This window comes from Clarias gariepinus, chromosome 11 (genome assembly GCF_024256425.1).
Source record: "Clarias gariepinus isolate MV-2021 ecotype Netherlands chromosome 11, CGAR_prim_01v2, whole genome shotgun sequence".
Taxonomy (NCBI): domain Eukaryota; kingdom Metazoa; phylum Chordata; class Actinopteri; order Siluriformes; family Clariidae; genus Clarias; species Clarias gariepinus.
The window spans coordinates 5,152,428-5,170,738 of NC_071110.1; the positions used below are offsets into that span (position 1 = coordinate 5,152,428).

Here is an 18,311-nt window from a genome sequence, read left to right on the forward strand (position 1 = left end):
GACGCATTCCCTTAATTAAAACATTTGCACCATTCAGAAGTCCTGGAGTCTCATCACCGCACTCTACTTTAAATCTTCTGCAAAAGTCAATCAGGTTTTATGTCTTCATTCACGAGACATTTCATCACATTTCAAATCTCGGTTTGACTTGAACGGCCCTCGTATTTCCTGGCCTGGAATTAAGTCTGAGTGTTTATATAATTAATATATTGTACAGTGATGAATTGTCTCATCACCATCACCCTCATCATAATCATCATCATTATCATCATGAAATTAATGTATTTTATTTGCTAGGAACAGTTTATAAGTTATGGCACTGGTAGACATGTTATGTGTTCATTTGCACAAGAGACAATGAACAAATTGTGTTAGTTTGTTTTTATTTTGTACATGTTGCTCAACAAATGAATAAAAATAATATTTTAAAAGCATGTTTCGTTTTTTTCACCAGATTCTGGAAGTCTCATAATGAGACAAATTTGTCTCAAAAGGACACACACAATTCTTTAATGTGTATAAGGTATAAAAGTTTGTTTTAATCCAGACATTTATTTATACCAGATTTTAATACACAACAATAGATATAGGGCTGTTTTAGGCATTTTAGCATTAAATCATTATTTTGTTATTCTGTAAAAAAAAAATTATATTCGTGGAAAAAAAAACTTTTACGAATTGAGGTATAGAAGAAGCCACAATTATGAAGCATTAGTTATAAACATTTTTAGGTATATTGTAAGGTAATTTTTGTTTTTCTACATTTAGCATTTTTAATAATATTTTTGAAGAATTAAACAGAGTATACAGTACATCTTTGAATTTATTAACATTTACTTTTTGTGCATTTTTTGTCAAAAACAATTTTTAAGTCTTCTTGGTGAAGAACAGAAAAAGAACACCAAAGCTAAACATTTAAGAAAATACAAGTTTCTTTTCCACAACTGGGAAATAAAAGAATCCAAAATGTATAATATCACAATATATACACAAAGAAAAGTTTGAAAACACCTAGACATTATTGCATGTTTACTCTAAAATGTATATATATATATATATATATATATATATATCTACAGTATAAGTGTAATTAGCAGATAAATCATCTAAAACGTCAAAGATTATCTTTTTACAAAACAATCACCATTTGCTCCTTAATTAGTGGTAAATTGGAAGGCTTTGAAGTCTTTTCCAGAAATTAAATTTAATTTGTATAGCGCTTTTAACAATTGTCCTTGTCGAAAAGCAGGTTTTACACAATTTTCGTATAAAATGTGAATGGTTATGAATCAAAATGATTAGATTGTCCCTCAATTCAAGTGTGATTGGTCCTAAATTCATCACGCATGTTCTACCAGGTGCTAAGGCATCTTTAAAAAAATGTTCATGGCCAGTAAAAAATATAATATTGAGATTGAGATTAATTTGAGATTATTTCTGACTTTTCCTCCAGATGGAGAGTGATCTGATGATAATAAAAATGGGCAAACAAAATGTGGTTTCCTTATTAACTCATTTTTCTATACTTCATTTGAGAAAGGAAGGTTATTCTCTGAGATATGGCCAATAAATTTAAGATTAATTTAAAAGGTGTACACTATAGTCTCCAGAGACTAAAAGGACAGAAGACGTAGTGGAAGGCCCAAGCACACATCTGGCCAAGAAAACGAGTACTTACGAGTGTCATTCTCGAGAAACAGATGCCTCACCGCTCCTGAATCTAAATAGACTTGTGTCTAAAACTGCAATGCACTAACAGTGGACTTAAGATGATTGGAACCAAGTTTTGTTCACTGATGAGTCCAAGTTTAAAAAGTATGAAAAGATGATCGATGCCTGCCTGAAACCATGACCTGGGGTTCTCTGGGAATGGAAGAGAGGGCAGTCTCAATCATGTACAAGGTGTCCTCAATCAGCATGGATACCACTCTGTACTGATGAGGCGTGTTGTTCCCTCTGGGCAATGACTGATTGGGGAGAACTTCATTTCGCAGCAAGACAATGACCCCAATCATTCTTCCCAATTGTGTAAGAATTATCTGAACAAGAAAGTAGATGGAATACTCTCTGTGACAGCTTGGCCAGCTCAATCACTAGATCTGAACCCCATCGAGCTGGTGTGGGGGAACCTGGACCTAAGGGTTTATTGACAGAACACGGCCCAAGCAGCACAGGAGAACTTTGGAAGGAAGAAATCTCAACTCTCAGCTCAAACACACCTGAATATGTGCAAAAAACTGATCTGATCAGTAAAATGAAAGTTACATTTAACATGCAAGTTTGATTTGACTGCTATCCCTTTCTTAATTATGATAAAAATGAATTGTTTTGTGATCCATTTACAACTATGTTTGAATAAAATCAACAAAAGTTAATATAGATATTATAATATACATTATATATATATATATATATATATATATATATATATATATATATATAGTATGTGTGTGTGTTTGTGTGTTTTTCCAAACTTTTTTTTCTTGCCAGTGTACGTATATGAGACTCACACTCATTGAAATAGATATGAAGCTAGTCCTGGTGTATAAAAAATATACATATATATTTTTTACATTACATCCAGACTTGACATTATTCATAAGACAAAAACAGAATAAACAAAAAACACAAGAAAATATTAAGTACATTTGGCTTGTTTTTCTTTTTAACTAAAACAAGATTTAATTACTATATTTGGCCCAAAAAGAGACAAAATTATTTTTGTTTTTTATTTTTTGTCAAAAAATTGACAAAATGGAATTTTTTTTTTGTACATTTAAGCCTCTGTATTTTAAAGTGCAACAGTCTCCTTCAAAACTTAAGCTTGAAATGTAAAACTCAGATGAAAACATGACAAAAAAATATATTAAACATCTATTAATAGGTACCTATTTTGACACAGTGTGGTTTTTATACACATTACCTGCTTAGAAAAACAGCATTTGTTTTCCCAAAGCTTAAAAAAAAACAACGGATGAGTCATGATTAGTCCGTGGTGCAGAAGTGACATCAGTGACGTTACAGTAATTACAGTAAAATACAGCGGCTTCAGTAAATGTAGTCACGAACAGACTGAGAGGCGAGAGATAAATAAATAAATAAATAGCTGATGAATGACTGGTGACGTTTGAGAGATAATCACAGAGATTTCTCCATCATACTCAACATCAATGCAACTTATTATTATTGGCACCCTTTCAGTCATCATTTCACTGATCAGTACTTTGACTCTTTCTGAATATAACAGCGGTGTGTATTAGGAAGCGGAACAACGTTACATGTTCAAATTAGCCAAAACAAGCGATTAAATGTACTTAATTTCAAATTGCGTTTCTAAATACCGCTGACTCTTTATATACTTCATTCAACCTACACAATTTCCAAGCGCACCCAGAGTCAAACTTTTCTGTAGAAATCCTACAGTTTGTTCCCAAAACATTTTTTTTTTTAAGTGCTAGAGGTTAAGCACCCTCCTCGAAAGCTTTCAGAAATGTAGGCTGAACATGTCACATGGTCCTCTCCCACGCTTTATATAAAAATAAAACCTGTTTTCTAAATGACCGAAAAGACTTTGAGAGAAAATTGTCCAAAAGACAGAAAATTAAACTCTTATTTTGAAGTTTTGAGCTTTTTTAAAAACTACACGTCCAAATATCAGTCGCTTTCCTCCTGAGAGCTCTCGAGGCGTTTCAGTCACGTTTCAGTCTGTGTGCCGCCCAGACGTCCCTCCTGCTGAGTCTCAGCTGAAGTTGGTTTTACGTAGGTGTCGGTTGGGAATCTCGATGGCGCTGACCTGCAGAGGCCACGATCCTCCCATGATGCCCGCCTGCAGCGCCACGCCTGTCACCACAGCCAGATCCGGGTCCACGCGCGTGTTCACTTCCTTCCCGAAGTACTCGCTGATGATCTGACGGACGCGTGGGATCCTCGTGGACCCGCCCACCAGTACGACCTCATCCACCTCGTCTTTTTCTAGCCGGCCCTCTTTCAGCACCGTCTCGATGGGGGCCAGGATCTTCTGGAACAGATCTGCGTTGAGTTCCTCGAAGAGCTGGCGACTGAGATCCTGTCTGAAGGTCACGTGCTCCTCCTGCTGCGCTTCTGAGCTGCTGAGATGGAGAGGGACTTGAAGGGAGACGGTGGAGTTGATGGTCAGGCTGAGTTTGGCTTCTTCTACGGCCTGACGGAGATGCTGGATGTCCTCCTTTAAGGACGGAGCGACGCCGTACTGCTGCAGCACTCGGTCGCTGACGTACTGGAAGAGCCGCTGGGTGAAGTCCTGCCCTCCTAACTTGTTGTTTCCTGTTGAGATGTCGAGAATGGAGAGTTAGTAAGTTTTAAGATGGCGAAAAAATATAAAAAACAGGATTAAAAAGGGAATCAAATGCTGTTCAGATTGATTAATTAGTCAAAAAAAACACTATAAATTAAAGTCACACTAACTAGAATTTTATAATAACTTCTTAATAAACTTTTCAAATGGCTGGGTGTGAACCTCTAGTCTGTGAGAGTAGACATACATATCCGTGTGTGTGTGTGTGTGTGTGTGTGTGTGTGCACGCATGTGTGTGTTCAGACCTGCCATGGCCCTGGTGAGGAACATCCCTCCTTGCTTATTGAGCAGAGACACGTCCAGCGTCCCTCCTCCCAGGTCCACCACCAGCACGTTGAACACGTCCACTTTGTGAAGGCCGTACGCCATCGCCGCTGCTGTGGGCTCGTTAATCACCCTCAGGATCTCCAGCCCTGCGAAACAACCCGCATCGGAAGGTGTTGTTACATTCTAATAACGCTCTGTAAGAGTAGTGCAGCTGAAAACCACAGGCTTCTATTAATAGGTTAGCGTTACCATGAGAACGGTGTGCACGACTTGTACGAGGGGGGAGTCTTCTGTGGGAGCTCTGTTTCGGCACGGTCTTCTGATTATAAAATCATACTCCTCGCTTAACATGCTTTTTTCTCTTCGACCGTGTGTACGTAGGCTGGTACAGACGTTACACACTTTACTTACTCTGTTAATGCACAATGATTTAAACGCGTTACACGCAAGAGGTCAATTTTACTTGCAAATGTGCATTGTATCAATACAAAGAGGTGGAGCTAAGTGATCGAAGAACACATGCAAAACAATGACTTATTAGTGTCAAAGGGGCGGGGCTTGGATATTCAAGTACGTTTGACTCGATTTCCTATCACTTCATAAAGTTCCATAAAGTGTTTAATTTTAATCATTTCTTATAAAAACAACCCAATTTGTTTTATCTCGAAACTAAACAGATTTTTTTTTCTTGTTGTAGCGCAGCCCTGCAGCACCGTTGCCACCTTATAATCATAAACGCGTCTGGCAGCCGCAGGAAGTCCTGACGGCGTCCTTTAACCGCTAATCTATAGCTGCGACGGATAAATTAATTGCTGCGGGAGGAGGAGAGTGTGAATTAGGCGAGTGGTTTGTTGGCAGACGGACCTGCTAAACTGGCAGCTCGGATGGTGTAGTTCCTCTGCATCTCGTCGAACTCTGCTGGCACCGATATCACCGCTTTGTCGATGGGGACCCCGAGGTGCTGCTCCGCCATTTTCTTCATCTTTAACAGCAGCCGAGAGCCGATGAACTCGGGGCTCACGGTTAAAGTGCCGTTGGTGTCGAGCAGGAACTCGGCACTGCCGTTGTTAAGCACGACCTGCGTGAATGCGAAAGCTTTTCAGTTAATTAGTCTCTTTCGAGATGTATAAAGCATGGAGTACATATGAAAAGCAGTGAAGGGGGATAAAAATGACGTTTAGATTATTATTTTTCTTTCAGCTTGATAAGCCATGACCGATCAGCCTGACATGTCTATACTATAATTAGTCTTAATTACATAATTACGCCAGTCTCAAAACGCCGCAAGTGCAAATCACACGTTAGAAGTTAGAGGCTGGACGACACACCTGGGTGCCCGAAACATTAGAGGTATTTAAGGCAGCGAAACGTCACTGTTTATAATCCTACAGGTGGTACACAAAAGCTATTCACACGCTGCCACCTTGTGGTAGGAGTCAATTATTTGTTTGTTTAGAATGAATAATTATCACAGGTGACAAAAATACGAGTAAAAATTTAACATTTTAAATTTAATTTTAAGTTGAACGTAAAAATTTTCTTTTAAAATTTTTTTTGGAATGCATAAGGAACGCATTACATTTAATGGTTCCTTTGTGGTGATGTTAATTACAGCTAAGGTAGAAAAATTTCGAGTTATCAACTATGAAATCGTGACACTTACAGAATCGCAATTTAAATAGAATCGGCTACTGGATATCGTGATAATATTGTATCGGTTGGTGACTTGCGATTCCCGACTTCAACAGAAAGGGGCCAAAATTTATTCACAGCAACCAAATAACAAAAACGTATAAAAAAAAAAACTTCCGCACTCTACACTTACATTTCTTATAAGACGAACTGAGGGTTCTTGCTCTGTACCTCGTTCACAGCTATTAGAATGACAGTGCACTTTTTTTGCACTTACCTTGAAAGGGTAGCGAGCGCTTTCCTGGTCCAAAGTCTTCTGGTCGAAAATCTTCCCTATAAACCGCTTGGCATCGTAAACCGTGTTTTGCGGGTTGATGTCCGCCAACTCCTGGCCTTCGTGTCCGACGTACACACCTGTGGGGGTGAAGGACACCACGCTGGGGATGCTTTTTCTTCCCTTTTCATCTTCGATCACCTCGACGTCCCCAGTCCCTGGCTGGAAGACGGCCACCGAGCAAAACGTTGTTCCGAGATCGAGCCCGATGACTCTGGGTTTAGGAGGAGGGAGGTACTGCTGTCCCAGATATCCGGCCAGGAATAACGCCAGGATCACAGAACCTGCGACCAACAGAAAGTTATCACTCTGTGATCATGTGAAATAGAGAATAAATGTGTGTCATTTCTAAAAGAACTGAAAATAAAAAAAGTGTGAGCTGATAGAAACAAGCAGGCTTCTGAAACAGGAAGTCAGTGCATGACTGATTTACACAACCGACTTCCAGATACACCATGCGCATCTCTACCCACCACCTTCACCCACGACTGTCCACTTTAACCAGGGCGACATCCTGTAGCACATGGTGCCGAGTCATCATGTACACTTTAACTTCAAGGTCGAGACGCAGCAGTGCACCCGGCGATGCAAGAGCAGCAGAACATCTTACAGGCCTTAATGCTAAATCAGAACATGATGCAGAAACCTCCATGATGTATAAAGACAGTAGACAGACTGTGCGCCAAATGTGGGTGATGAAGATGATAAACAAAAATATAATTTATAAAGACATTTTAATGTAACATGATCTAAATCATTCAATGTCTTGCTTGATGATTATTCTATTTAATGTATACATTCATACATTATATATTTTAAAAATCAGAAAAAAAGGATGATAAACCATTAAAAAGTCAGCTCCCAGTTCTAATATAAATTATAAAGCCATCATGATACCCATAATAGCTCAAGATAAAATGTACTGTGATGTAATTGATCACAATATCAACAACAACGCATCACTTCGCCCAGCCCTACATCTCGTTCTGACTGTACAGCATTGAAGATCTGCTGTTATAGAGCAAGCTCCGTCCATAGTGGTGAGAAATAAGCTTTATAGAGTGCATTTAATTAGATGTACATAAATCATTTTAATAGTTTATATTATATGGGCTCCAGGGGCAGGGGTAGCTCAGTGGGTAAGGCCTTGAACAACTGATCAGAAGGTCCCAGGTTCAAACCTCAGCCCCATTGGGCCTCGAGCAAGGCCCTCATATGTGTAACAAGATAAATCTAAGTCGTTTTGGATAAGGGAGTCTGCCAAATGCCACAAACGTAAATGTCCAAGAAAGAAAAAACAGGTGAACTGGCAACAAGGTCACGAGCGGTCTAGGGTCACAAAATAGAAAAGCTAGGGTAGCTCAAAATGCTGGATAAGTTAATGCTGGTTCTGGTGTCGCAGTTTGTTGCGTATGGATCGGGGTACACCCTGTACAGGGTGCCAATCCATCATTGGATTATATATACACACACACACACACACACACTACGAGCAATCAGTGCTGACCCATGCTGCACTGACAAAAGCTCCAGTGGGGGAAAGAAAAAAAAACGGCCTGGTCTAATGAATCACGTTTTTTCTTTTACATCATCTGGACGGCTGAGTGAATTGGACAACAGTTACCGGGAAACATATGTTAGCTCAAATTGAGGAAAAGGTTAATGTTGGTTGTAATGGAAAGGTGTCAGAACACACAACACTGTTATTGTGGGAAAAGGGGAGACTCAGTGTTAGGCAGATGGTCATAATGTTATGGCTGATCAGTGTTTATAGACAGATAATAAAAAAGAAACACTGAATATCGACTACAAAAGCTTTAGCAGGACTATACCAGGATGTCATTATTTTAAACATTTATTCTACATTTATTTTATTTCACTATTGGTATTAAATCCCTGTTATAATGGTTAAATATAGTAAAACAGCTGTTAGTGTTAAAGATGTCACTATAAGGCCATATGGGTGTGGTACATTTAATAATGTGTTACCATAAAATAAATCCAAATAAACATTGTATATGTTATAAATAATAAATAATTTAAAAAAACACAAGAATCATGATAGCCGTTACCTAGACAACTACATTAGCTCAGTCGCGTGAAAGCCGGAAATGAACATTAAACGTCAACAGTTTGTCCATTTTCTCCCGTATTTTAGCTAAATAATCTGATGTACAGCTAAAGTAAGACATAACTCACCGATTATAGACATCTCTCCTGCCATTTTTGCTCCCGCTGTTTTAATAAACTCTTCCAACTAAAGTGACGTTCATTCACTAAGCGAAACCGAGCCGGGAGACAAACATTTTAACCACACGCATGTACACGTCCTCCTAACCGGAGTTTATTGCGTTCATGGGAAATGTAGTCTCTTCCTACTCAAAAGCACACACAATTAGTTATTTTTAAAACGACATATCCCATAATGCCACGCGTAAACGTGTATCCGGAAGTTTAAATAGTTCTGCGTTGTGATTTTAAATATCGTTACTGTCAATTACGAATCCATATAATCCATTATCCATATAAATGTCTAAATTAATCAATAGTATGACTTTATTAATATGTAATATTTTAACTTCCGTATTAGCTGGGCATTCTAGCCACGTCACTTTTCGCCATATTGGAAAGGGCATATTTAGCGAGGATTGTTTTAGCTCCACCTCTTTTTCCTTAAACGGAAGCTCGAGGCGGTATAGCGTTTCAGTTCAGGTGCATTTTGTATTTCGGGCAACAGGTGGCGCTCCAAACGGCTTTTAACAAGTACAGTAATGGCGCTTGATTTCAGGTTGCCAGATTGAATTTAATGGATTAAAAAATTCAGAATATAAGATTTCTGTCTAATTTATTTCATCTGCAAAAAAAAAAAAAAAAAAAAACATTAACATCTTTAATAGTTTAACAATACTAACACCTTATTATTATTTTTGTTAATTTTTATTTTAGTGACATCTACATATCTGTCACTGATTGACCCCTTTTATTACATTTTATACTATATTTAACCTTGAGGATGTTAATTTTCTACAGTTGGAATTTTCTACAGTTAAAGTTTCTAACCTTTGATGTTTAATGTAAAGATCCTTGTGTGATTGAAAGGCGCTTATAAATAAAATGTATTATTATTATTATCACTCACTATGCATACCATTTAATCCTGTATACAGGGTCATGGAAGGCCTGGATCCTATTCTAGGAAACTTAGGGCACAAGGCGGGGTACACCTTATACAGGGTGCCAATCCATCATTGTCTGCACACACATACACACACTACGAGCAATTTGGAAACACCAATACGCAAGTCTGTTTTTGGACTGTGGGAGGAAACCAGATTACCCGGAAGAAACCCACCAATATTCGGGAGAACATGCAAATTCCATTCACAAGGACCGCAAAGGGGAAATTAAACCCGGGCTCTGGAGGTGCAAGGCGACAGTACTAACCTCTACGCATACGGTGCCTAGTTTACACATTTGCATTTAAAATGTCTATTTCAACAGCAATAAACAAAAACATTTTCCATATTCTAATACGTCTTTTTTTTTTTTTTTACATCTGTAATAGTATAATAATGAAACTTTATTGTAGTTTATAGACCTTTATTAATTATTATTATTATTAGTAGTATTAGTAGTAGTAGTATAATTAGTACTATTAGTATTATTATTTAATCATGTATTTGATTTGATTTCACTTTATACTATATACAGTATAATCTAACAGTTCTTACTTGTATACTATTTTATTTTGTATTGATTTTATTCTCAATTCTTTATTAAATTTAAATTTCTATGTAGTTTTTTTTTATGTTTAATGTAAAGTGTCCTTTGGTGCTTGAAAGGCACTTATAAATAAAATGTGCAACACGCAGTAGTGACCAGGTTAAGGGTTAAAAACGATTGAAGATTATGACGAAATAATGGTTAAACAAATAATTTATTAACTTCTAAGAAGTAAAAAAAAAAAAAAGGCAGTATACAAAAGTAGACATATATACAGTAGGTTTATAGTAACATACAGAGACCAACAGAAAAAAGATATAAGTAAATCTTGTATAAATACAAAGTTAGCAGATACATTAACACAGTAAAAGTACAGACGTATTGCTACAAACCCGAAGGGTAACAGAACAAAACGCAAATAGTTGAATTTGTGAGTAGTCATAAATGGTCAAAGGTCAACTCCGAGTAAAGAGATGTTAGTGAATGTCCGCGTCCTCTCTGCTCGAGTCGGCACACTCCTTTGGGATGAAACAGCCCGAGTCCCGAGGACAGTCGCTCACCTCCTCCTCGTCCTGCTCGCCCTTCGCCTCGTCCTGCTCGCCCCCTGTGTGTCACAGCAGATTGAGGTTAGTGTGTGTGTGTGGATTTGCTCCTGCTGCTTCATTACATTCATCTCAGAAAAGCTAACCAGGTTTGGCTACAATTAAGTTCATTTTAAATGAAATTACTGGATCACTTGCTGGTTAATAATGTGATCATGTGCAAAGGATATGACCTCTGCGTGGAATAAACGTACACTGATGCCTCAAACACAACCACACCAAAAAATACTGGATCCTCGCAGTCAAGGTTGTAACTCGTAATTCACAACCTTCAACAAAAAATAGAATAGAAAGAAAGAAAATGCTCTCAATGTACACGTAGAATTCCTACTCAGGAACTAATGGTGGCCAAACCAACATGGCTGCTCGTAGCATCAGCAGTACCGCTTCTTATCTTTAAATTAATTATACTATATATTTACACACACAAAGATTTAGATATACAGGTACATTTACTTGTTGAATCCAACACACTACCCTAACAGTTCACTGTTTTAAGGAGGAAAACACTTCACAATCACTCATCCCAGCTAGCTGGCTAGCTTCTTGCTAACATGCAGGCGGACATGTTCTCCCCCACCGGACCCTCACTTTGTAGTTTTTTATTTTACAATTTTACAGAAACCTTTTGACGAAATCTGAATCTAAACTTTGGTTTATAATATATAAAAGCATTAAATAGTACAATTGTACTACCTCATAAAGTAATATGGCAATACCATTGTATAGGTGGTTGTGATCAGGATACGGCAGAATCAAACATCTTAAATGGAATAAATATACATAAACATGTAGCTAATGACAGAAGTGGGCAAATTAAGTGCATAATTCAAAACTTTTTTTTTTATTCTCTAGATCAAATATTACTAAGTATAAGTAGAAGTCCTCTATGTACTTGCGTAATTGAGTAGAAGTACACAATTACTAGCCTTCATGTATCAAAAGTACACAGCTTGTATACGTTCAGTAGCCTTTTTAAATCTCTCTCTCTCTCTCTCCCTCTCCCTCTCTCTGTGAACCGTGACCGTACCGCTTTCATCACTATCTGCAATCAGTTCCGTTTCTGATTTCACAAACACCTGCTACGTGGTTTAGCGTGCCATGAAGGAAAGGGATGTCATGCAATCACGCATAAAAATCAGCCGGTGTTGAAATGCACACTTTAAACATTACACACTTAAAACATTACACACTTTAAACACTACACACCAGTGATAGAAATGTAGTTAAGTCAAAGTACAGAAAAGTGAAATAAGTCCAGTACATTTACTCCGTTACGTCCCACCGCTGGCTCATGGCCTGCTAGTTTGATTAGAGTTACAGTAATGTACTAGACTTTAGGGTAGCTTTGTAGCTACAAAACACTGTGATTCCAAGTACGATGTTTATATTATTGCTTTTTTGCAATATTTATAACTATTATGAGTTCTGCCTTTGAATATTAATGACTAGTGAACATGTGTTGTAAGTCTGAGGGGCAAAGAATGTCACTCTACAGTTATTAAGTCTCTGATTGCTCTGATTAATTCCATTCTTCATTGATTAATTTAATCAGAAAGCGAACTGTTATTTAAAGCATTGATTGAAAACCGTCTTCCTTGAATGAACATTTCGTTCAGACTCCAGTTCCAGCCCGAACTAAACTTTTTTTTTTAAAGGAAAGTCCGCTGCGATACTCACTGCCCATGTCATAGACGACCTCTGAAGCGGCGAGGAGCTTGTTTCTGTGCTCAGGATCGGTGATGTTCAGCTCAATCAGATGTTTCTCTTTTAAATGCTTCAGGTCGTCCACCGACTGGTAGCCGTTCAGGAGCAAAGTCGAGGCATATTCCTGTGAGATTTATAATGGTTTAACGTTAGAAACTCGTGTACTGTAGGTGTGTACATGAAGTTGGTTAAAGTCTAAACCGAAATCTAAATCTGCCCTTCTCAAACCCTTTACTGAATTAAATAAAATCATGACGAGCATCAACAAATGGTGCATAATGTTCAGTTTAAGTGATGTCATACATTTTTAACAAAACTGAATTTCTTAAAATCTTTATTGAATGCTCTATTCTGATGAGTTGGGAACATTTGATGCAACTCTGATTTAATTAGTTTAATCATTTATATAATCGTATTTGCAATCATTCTGATAATAAACTAAAATAAAAAAATATATAAATGTGTTATTGTTCAACAAAGAAAAACCTATATTTTATATTCTATATTATATTATCTTAAGGAGATTTAAGGTTGATGTAGGCTTTATGGAAGGAGTATCCAGTGTCAGGGCTTCGTAACAGTCGGACATGAAAGCTGTAACTTAGTCTTCTGACATCTTCAAGACAGAGGATGTTGCATCTACGTTTTTTCTTTTTCTTTTTAAAGAACAGGAAATGACTCATTTTACTGATGTTCTGAAACAATATTGGTAGCTCTAAATGGATACAAAGGGTTTTGCTTATTAACCCTTAAAACTCGAGCGGCACTTTTCGTTTGTTAATAGTTCAGGGTTAATAACTTTAAAACTGTAAAAACTAGCAACCTGCTGCAGTATAAAAGAAATGAAACATTTCTAAGCCGAACCAATTCATATGCTCATATAGTAAGTCTAATATATACAGTGGTAAGTTGTCTATTTTTATGTATATGGCTCAACTGAAATGCATCAGACATTTACCTCTAAATGCAATCTCTCCAGTAACTCCAGCAACGTTTTGGGACGTGGTCGTTTGGACAATCTATGAGGCCTGATCTTAAGACCATCTTCCTCCTCTTCCTCATCATCTCCTTCGTCTTTTTCTTTCTCAAGCAGCACATCCACGTAGATAAACTTGAAATTTCCTACTTTGTTGTTCAGCATGCCCGTCCATATCCCCATAGGATGTTTGCTTATGATATAGATGATATCGCCGACCTGACAGAAACATCAATATATTACAATAATATAATATAATGTCGTTTTTCCTTCTGATGCCAAGACACGGATGCATGACGATGCCAATGTACATGAAGCAGATCGCGGGCTGACCTTAAGCTTGAGCAAGTCTGTGTCATACGGACTGGGGAGGAAATCTGTGTGTACTCGGGCTCGTCCACAAAACGGCCCGGTGTAGGACACGTCCTCATCCAGCCTCAGGCTGTCTGGCCTACTGGATGCGTCCACGCTGCTGGTCATGGCACCTGAGACAGTAGAGAGGAACGACAGTATGAAATGAGTGTTGCTCAACTCTCTTGGTTTTAGTGTTTTTTTTTTCGATGTGTAAGCGCTTACTGGAAGAGCTCTGTCCACTGGAGAGACTTTCTAACGAATTATTTGAGTGGTTTGACGTTTTTGTGGCCTGAGAGCTGCTTTCTGTGCCTGCTTCAGTTTCTCTGTCTATGTCGTCCTCCTGCAACAGGTACAGTGTAGAGAAAGCAAAAGGATTTAAATGACAGTGTTTCAAACTGTACAATAGCCATCAACATAAATATTCACAGTCATATATTTATCTCATTGCCATATTAATAATAAAAAAAGGTCTTGTTTAATAAAATACAACAGTACAAAAACTCAACAGCGGTTTATTTAGTGACATTTCTGATAATCAACCAATCAGCCATAATATTAACAGCAGATAACATTAACACAATAGCACTGAGTATCAATTATATACACCATCACATTGGTGACCGGATCAAGGGCACCCAAGGCTCACCCATGCCATGGAGATCAAAGGCCAGAAAAGCCAAAAAGCAGCACAAAAACTTCATGACAGAAAGGCACCAGAACACCCAGTGCACCACAGCCTGTCAGAAAAAGAGCCCAAGGCTTCGAAACTTCCAGATCCCAATCGGATCGAGCAGCACCGGACAAACGAATCCAATCCAAAGGATCTGCTGCCAACATCCTGGTGCCAGACATCAGATCGCACCCCCGAGGCCCTGCTCAGCCACGCCCTGAGTGGTCAGTGCTGCCCCCGGGGCAAATGGGGAACCAATACAACACATAATGTTTTGCATTGTAATGTAATGGTAAAACTGATGTGTGTGTGTGTGTGCATTGTAGAAAAATACCAAAACAGTACAAAATGCAAACTAAAAAATGCATGAACATTGTGGCATCTTGAATTTTAACCAAGTCTAAAACAATATATTTATTGTCAATATTTTATTTGTACATGTTTATAGCCACATATAGTGCAAAGAATCATTATTAGTTTTTTTTACTTATAAGATTTTTTCACATGTGATTATTTATTTTAAGATATATGGAAAATTATTTGGATTTATTTCCTTTTATAATTTTTTTACTTTTATATCTAGGGCAATTCTTTATTTTTCTATTTCTCTTTATGATTAATTTACATTTTCTTTTCTTATTTATCATGCTTTATGCAATTTCAGGTCCACGGACACTGACAAATTCTAAACTCTAATTTTCATACCAGGATTATCATGTCAAGACTAATAAATGATCACATCCATTACAAATGTATTCTTGAAACAAAGCTAATAGTCAGTTTTGCCTCATACTTGTGTAATTAAACGATTTCAATGCAGGACCAACACCACAGATTTGCTATCAAGTTTCAGGAACTTAAACACGTCCTCTGACGTCATGGGGAAGGGTGCTGTCATGTCGAAATCTCACGTGTGGTTTTGCCGTGACTCACCGTGTCCTCGGAGCACGACTTGACATGTTTCTTCCCTCTCCTCATAGTCCAAGCGATGGCCCTCATCTTTTTCCCCAAACTGTTCGGCTTGTCCTTCCTCTCCACTCCAGCCTCGCCCTCGGCCTGCTCCGAACACACAGCGTAATGAATATTGACATCTCGAAACAGGCTACATCGGCTGCCAAGTGCTGAGTAAGCCTAAAGCTCTGAAGCAGCATCCCACTTAATCATGCACAAAGTAGATTCACCCTAAATTTAGCATCTTAATTTTTTTTCCCTGCAAAGCACAAGGATTATTTATCAAAGTGTAAAAAAAGAGAAAAAAAAAACATTCGTACCAGAACTGTTCCATCTTCCTCAAGCTTCGGAGAATTCCTGAACGTGTCAAACTTTCCAAAACTGGTGGATCTCTGATCGATGGGGGAAAGATTGTATGATGAAGATATTAACACACACACACACACACACTTCTTGCAAATACACTAGCTATACATTATTAAAATCAATGGTTAAAGGTAATTTTTGTACGAGTTTAGTAAAAAAGTTTTTACTAAATTATTTTGACCAAAAAAAAAAAAAAAAACATAAACCTTATTTATTTATGTTTGTTTTTTGTTTAAATCCTCCTCTCATATTGGTCAAATTGTTGGTTTTTCAGCCTGTAATGTTCTGTAAAGTAAGTTCATCTGGAGTAGATGTATTTGCATGTATTAGTAGATGTATTTTTCTTTTTATTATTTTTTTTTACCAAAACCAGTCATTTTGAAGGTCCAGTAACTGGTAAGCTAAAGATTACTGGACTCCTATTTGTAAATAATTCATCATCATGGGTGTTAACCCATTTCTCAAACTAGTGAGTTCGCACTTCTGTTCGTCTGTCCAGAATAGAAGACATTTCCGACACCTTGTTTTTCTTTCTTCTTCCATTTTAATACTAAATCAGGCATTTTACATTCTGACAGCTAACAATATTGCTGAAATTTACATTTATGTTTTAGTTAAAAAAAAAAAATTGTTATATGAAACGGATTGAAATAACATTTATATGTTAATAGGTTTAGTGTCGGGTTTTGCATTAAAAAAATACTGTTTAAATCTTTCACACAGAAAGACGTTCAAGCAAATCACTGAAACATTTTAACATTAGTATTAATTAAAGATTTATCTCAATTAGTGCAATAGATAACTAACAAACCCATGTTTTACATCTTGAGTAGGGAATACTGTAAGCCTTACCTTTGGTTTGATGTTCTTTGGTTTATCTGAGACATTTGAAGCTGCCCTTTGAAGCATGGTCCTGTTTTTTCCCCCTTAAAATTATCCTACACCTGAATTAATAATATTATATGTTTTTCCAATCCGAGCTGGTGTGTGTAACCTTTGACTCTGAAGCACTAACTGCAGTGGTTCATCATCTGTCTTGCTTTCTGACTTCCTCAGATGACACAGGATGTGACACAACCCGCGTTCTGTCTGTTATTGAAGCACTTTCGGAGAGAAAAAAAAAAATGCTTGAGTCTGCATTGTGGTTTGGTTGTTAAACCACTTCCCAGTCATTTCAAGGAACCTACATACAGCAAATATGCACAGGCGTGACAGCAGAAAGAACTTTCCACAAAATTACTGTTATGAATATACATGCGCAGTAATTAATAGAATCCAAAGTTATTATTATTAATAACATACTATAACCTTTATAATATGCTGGATTTGTATGAAAATTGCGAGTAGAGAAAACAAGTAGCTTTTACCCAAGTTGCAAAATCTGGTCTCTTTACAAGAGGAAGTATTAGCTAGCAAGCACATACAGGAATACAAAAGAAAAAGAAAAAAAAAAAAAGGAAATGTCATTTTACTGAAAGTGTACTTCTCATATTACCCAACCCAGTGCATTTTACTGCGGAACTACTGTCAGATTTAGTACTATATCCCTTTATTATCTCTGTGTGTATCATTAACCTAACCTCTAAGTCATAATCGCAGTACTAAAATGCCTTGAAAAAAGTCATAGTGCCTGATCTATTAATTTGTCATAGATGACTTTTAAAGTGCTTTTCTTCTAAATTGTACAAGAAAATCTAACATTTTGTTTCATAGCCATGAAAAAAATTCAGTGAACTTTATCAAAATGGTGCTTGGACCCCTATAATCACTGCTTGATTAGAGTTGTGATGTGATGTTTGTTATGAGGTTCTCAGTTCAACTCTCACAAAATGCACAAAAAACTAACTGGAAGAGGTTTTGCTAAGCTGGCAAAAACATTTTCGATGAGGCTGCACACTGGTTTCCTAAATAATTCAGATTCATTGTGCCTTGCCTCTGCAAAACTCATTATTACTGGGTCTACAGGATTTCTATTCTATACTTAAATCAGCTGAGAGAAGGGATTTTTATTTATACTGTAAATATTAACATCAAATCTTTCCTATCAGTCCGATCCGATCCGATCCTTATGCTTCACATGGCAACGTGTCCATGCTTTTTTATTATAAAGATCAACTTACTGGAGACAAATCCAGATGTTTCATTCTGGTGAGGGTTGCAATTAAACATTTCAGATCCAAAGACATAGTAGACAGAGTAGGCTAATTGCCGTTCCCAATTTCCCCATAGCATGAGTGAGTGTGTGCCCTGTGATGGCCTGGCACCCCGTCCAGGGTGTACCCCGAGCTAGATAGATAGAAACGAGTCACATGGGACAAGCTCCAGGCCCCCATGCAACCCTGTACCGGATAAGCGCTGTAGAGAATAAGTGAGTGGGAGTAGACTGAATGAAGACT

General features: G+C 37.5%; 2 protein-coding genes across 2 annotated transcripts; both read right to left on the bottom strand.

The window, feature by feature from the left end:
- Positions 1 to 2,766: 2,766 nt before the first annotated feature.
- Positions 2,767 to 8,892, bottom strand: hspa13 (heat shock protein 70 family, member 13). Its single transcript, XM_053507919.1, has 5 exons — positions 8,766 to 8,892; positions 6,510 to 6,850; positions 5,465 to 5,678; positions 4,579 to 4,746; positions 2,767 to 4,302 (listed from the first exon to the last, which is right to left on the bottom strand). Exons 1-5 carry the CDS (start codon positions 8,788 to 8,790, stop codon positions 3,740 to 3,742), a joined length of 1,311 nt encoding a protein of 436 aa, XP_053363894.1. The 5' UTR covers positions 8,791 to 8,892; the 3' UTR covers positions 2,767 to 3,739.
- Positions 8,893 to 10,314: 1,422 nt separating this feature from the next.
- Positions 10,315 to 16,985, bottom strand: samsn1a (SAM domain, SH3 domain and nuclear localisation signals 1a). The gene is made up of 8 exons (XM_053507819.1): positions 16,768 to 16,985; positions 15,870 to 15,941; positions 15,532 to 15,654; positions 14,151 to 14,268; positions 13,908 to 14,059; positions 13,557 to 13,793; positions 12,572 to 12,722; positions 10,315 to 10,893 (listed from the first exon to the last, which is right to left on the bottom strand). Exons 1-8 carry the CDS (start codon positions 16,822 to 16,824, stop codon positions 10,766 to 10,768), a joined length of 1,038 nt encoding a protein of 345 aa, XP_053363794.1. The 5' UTR covers positions 16,825 to 16,985; the 3' UTR covers positions 10,315 to 10,765.
- Positions 16,986 to 18,311: the final 1,326 nt, after the last annotated feature.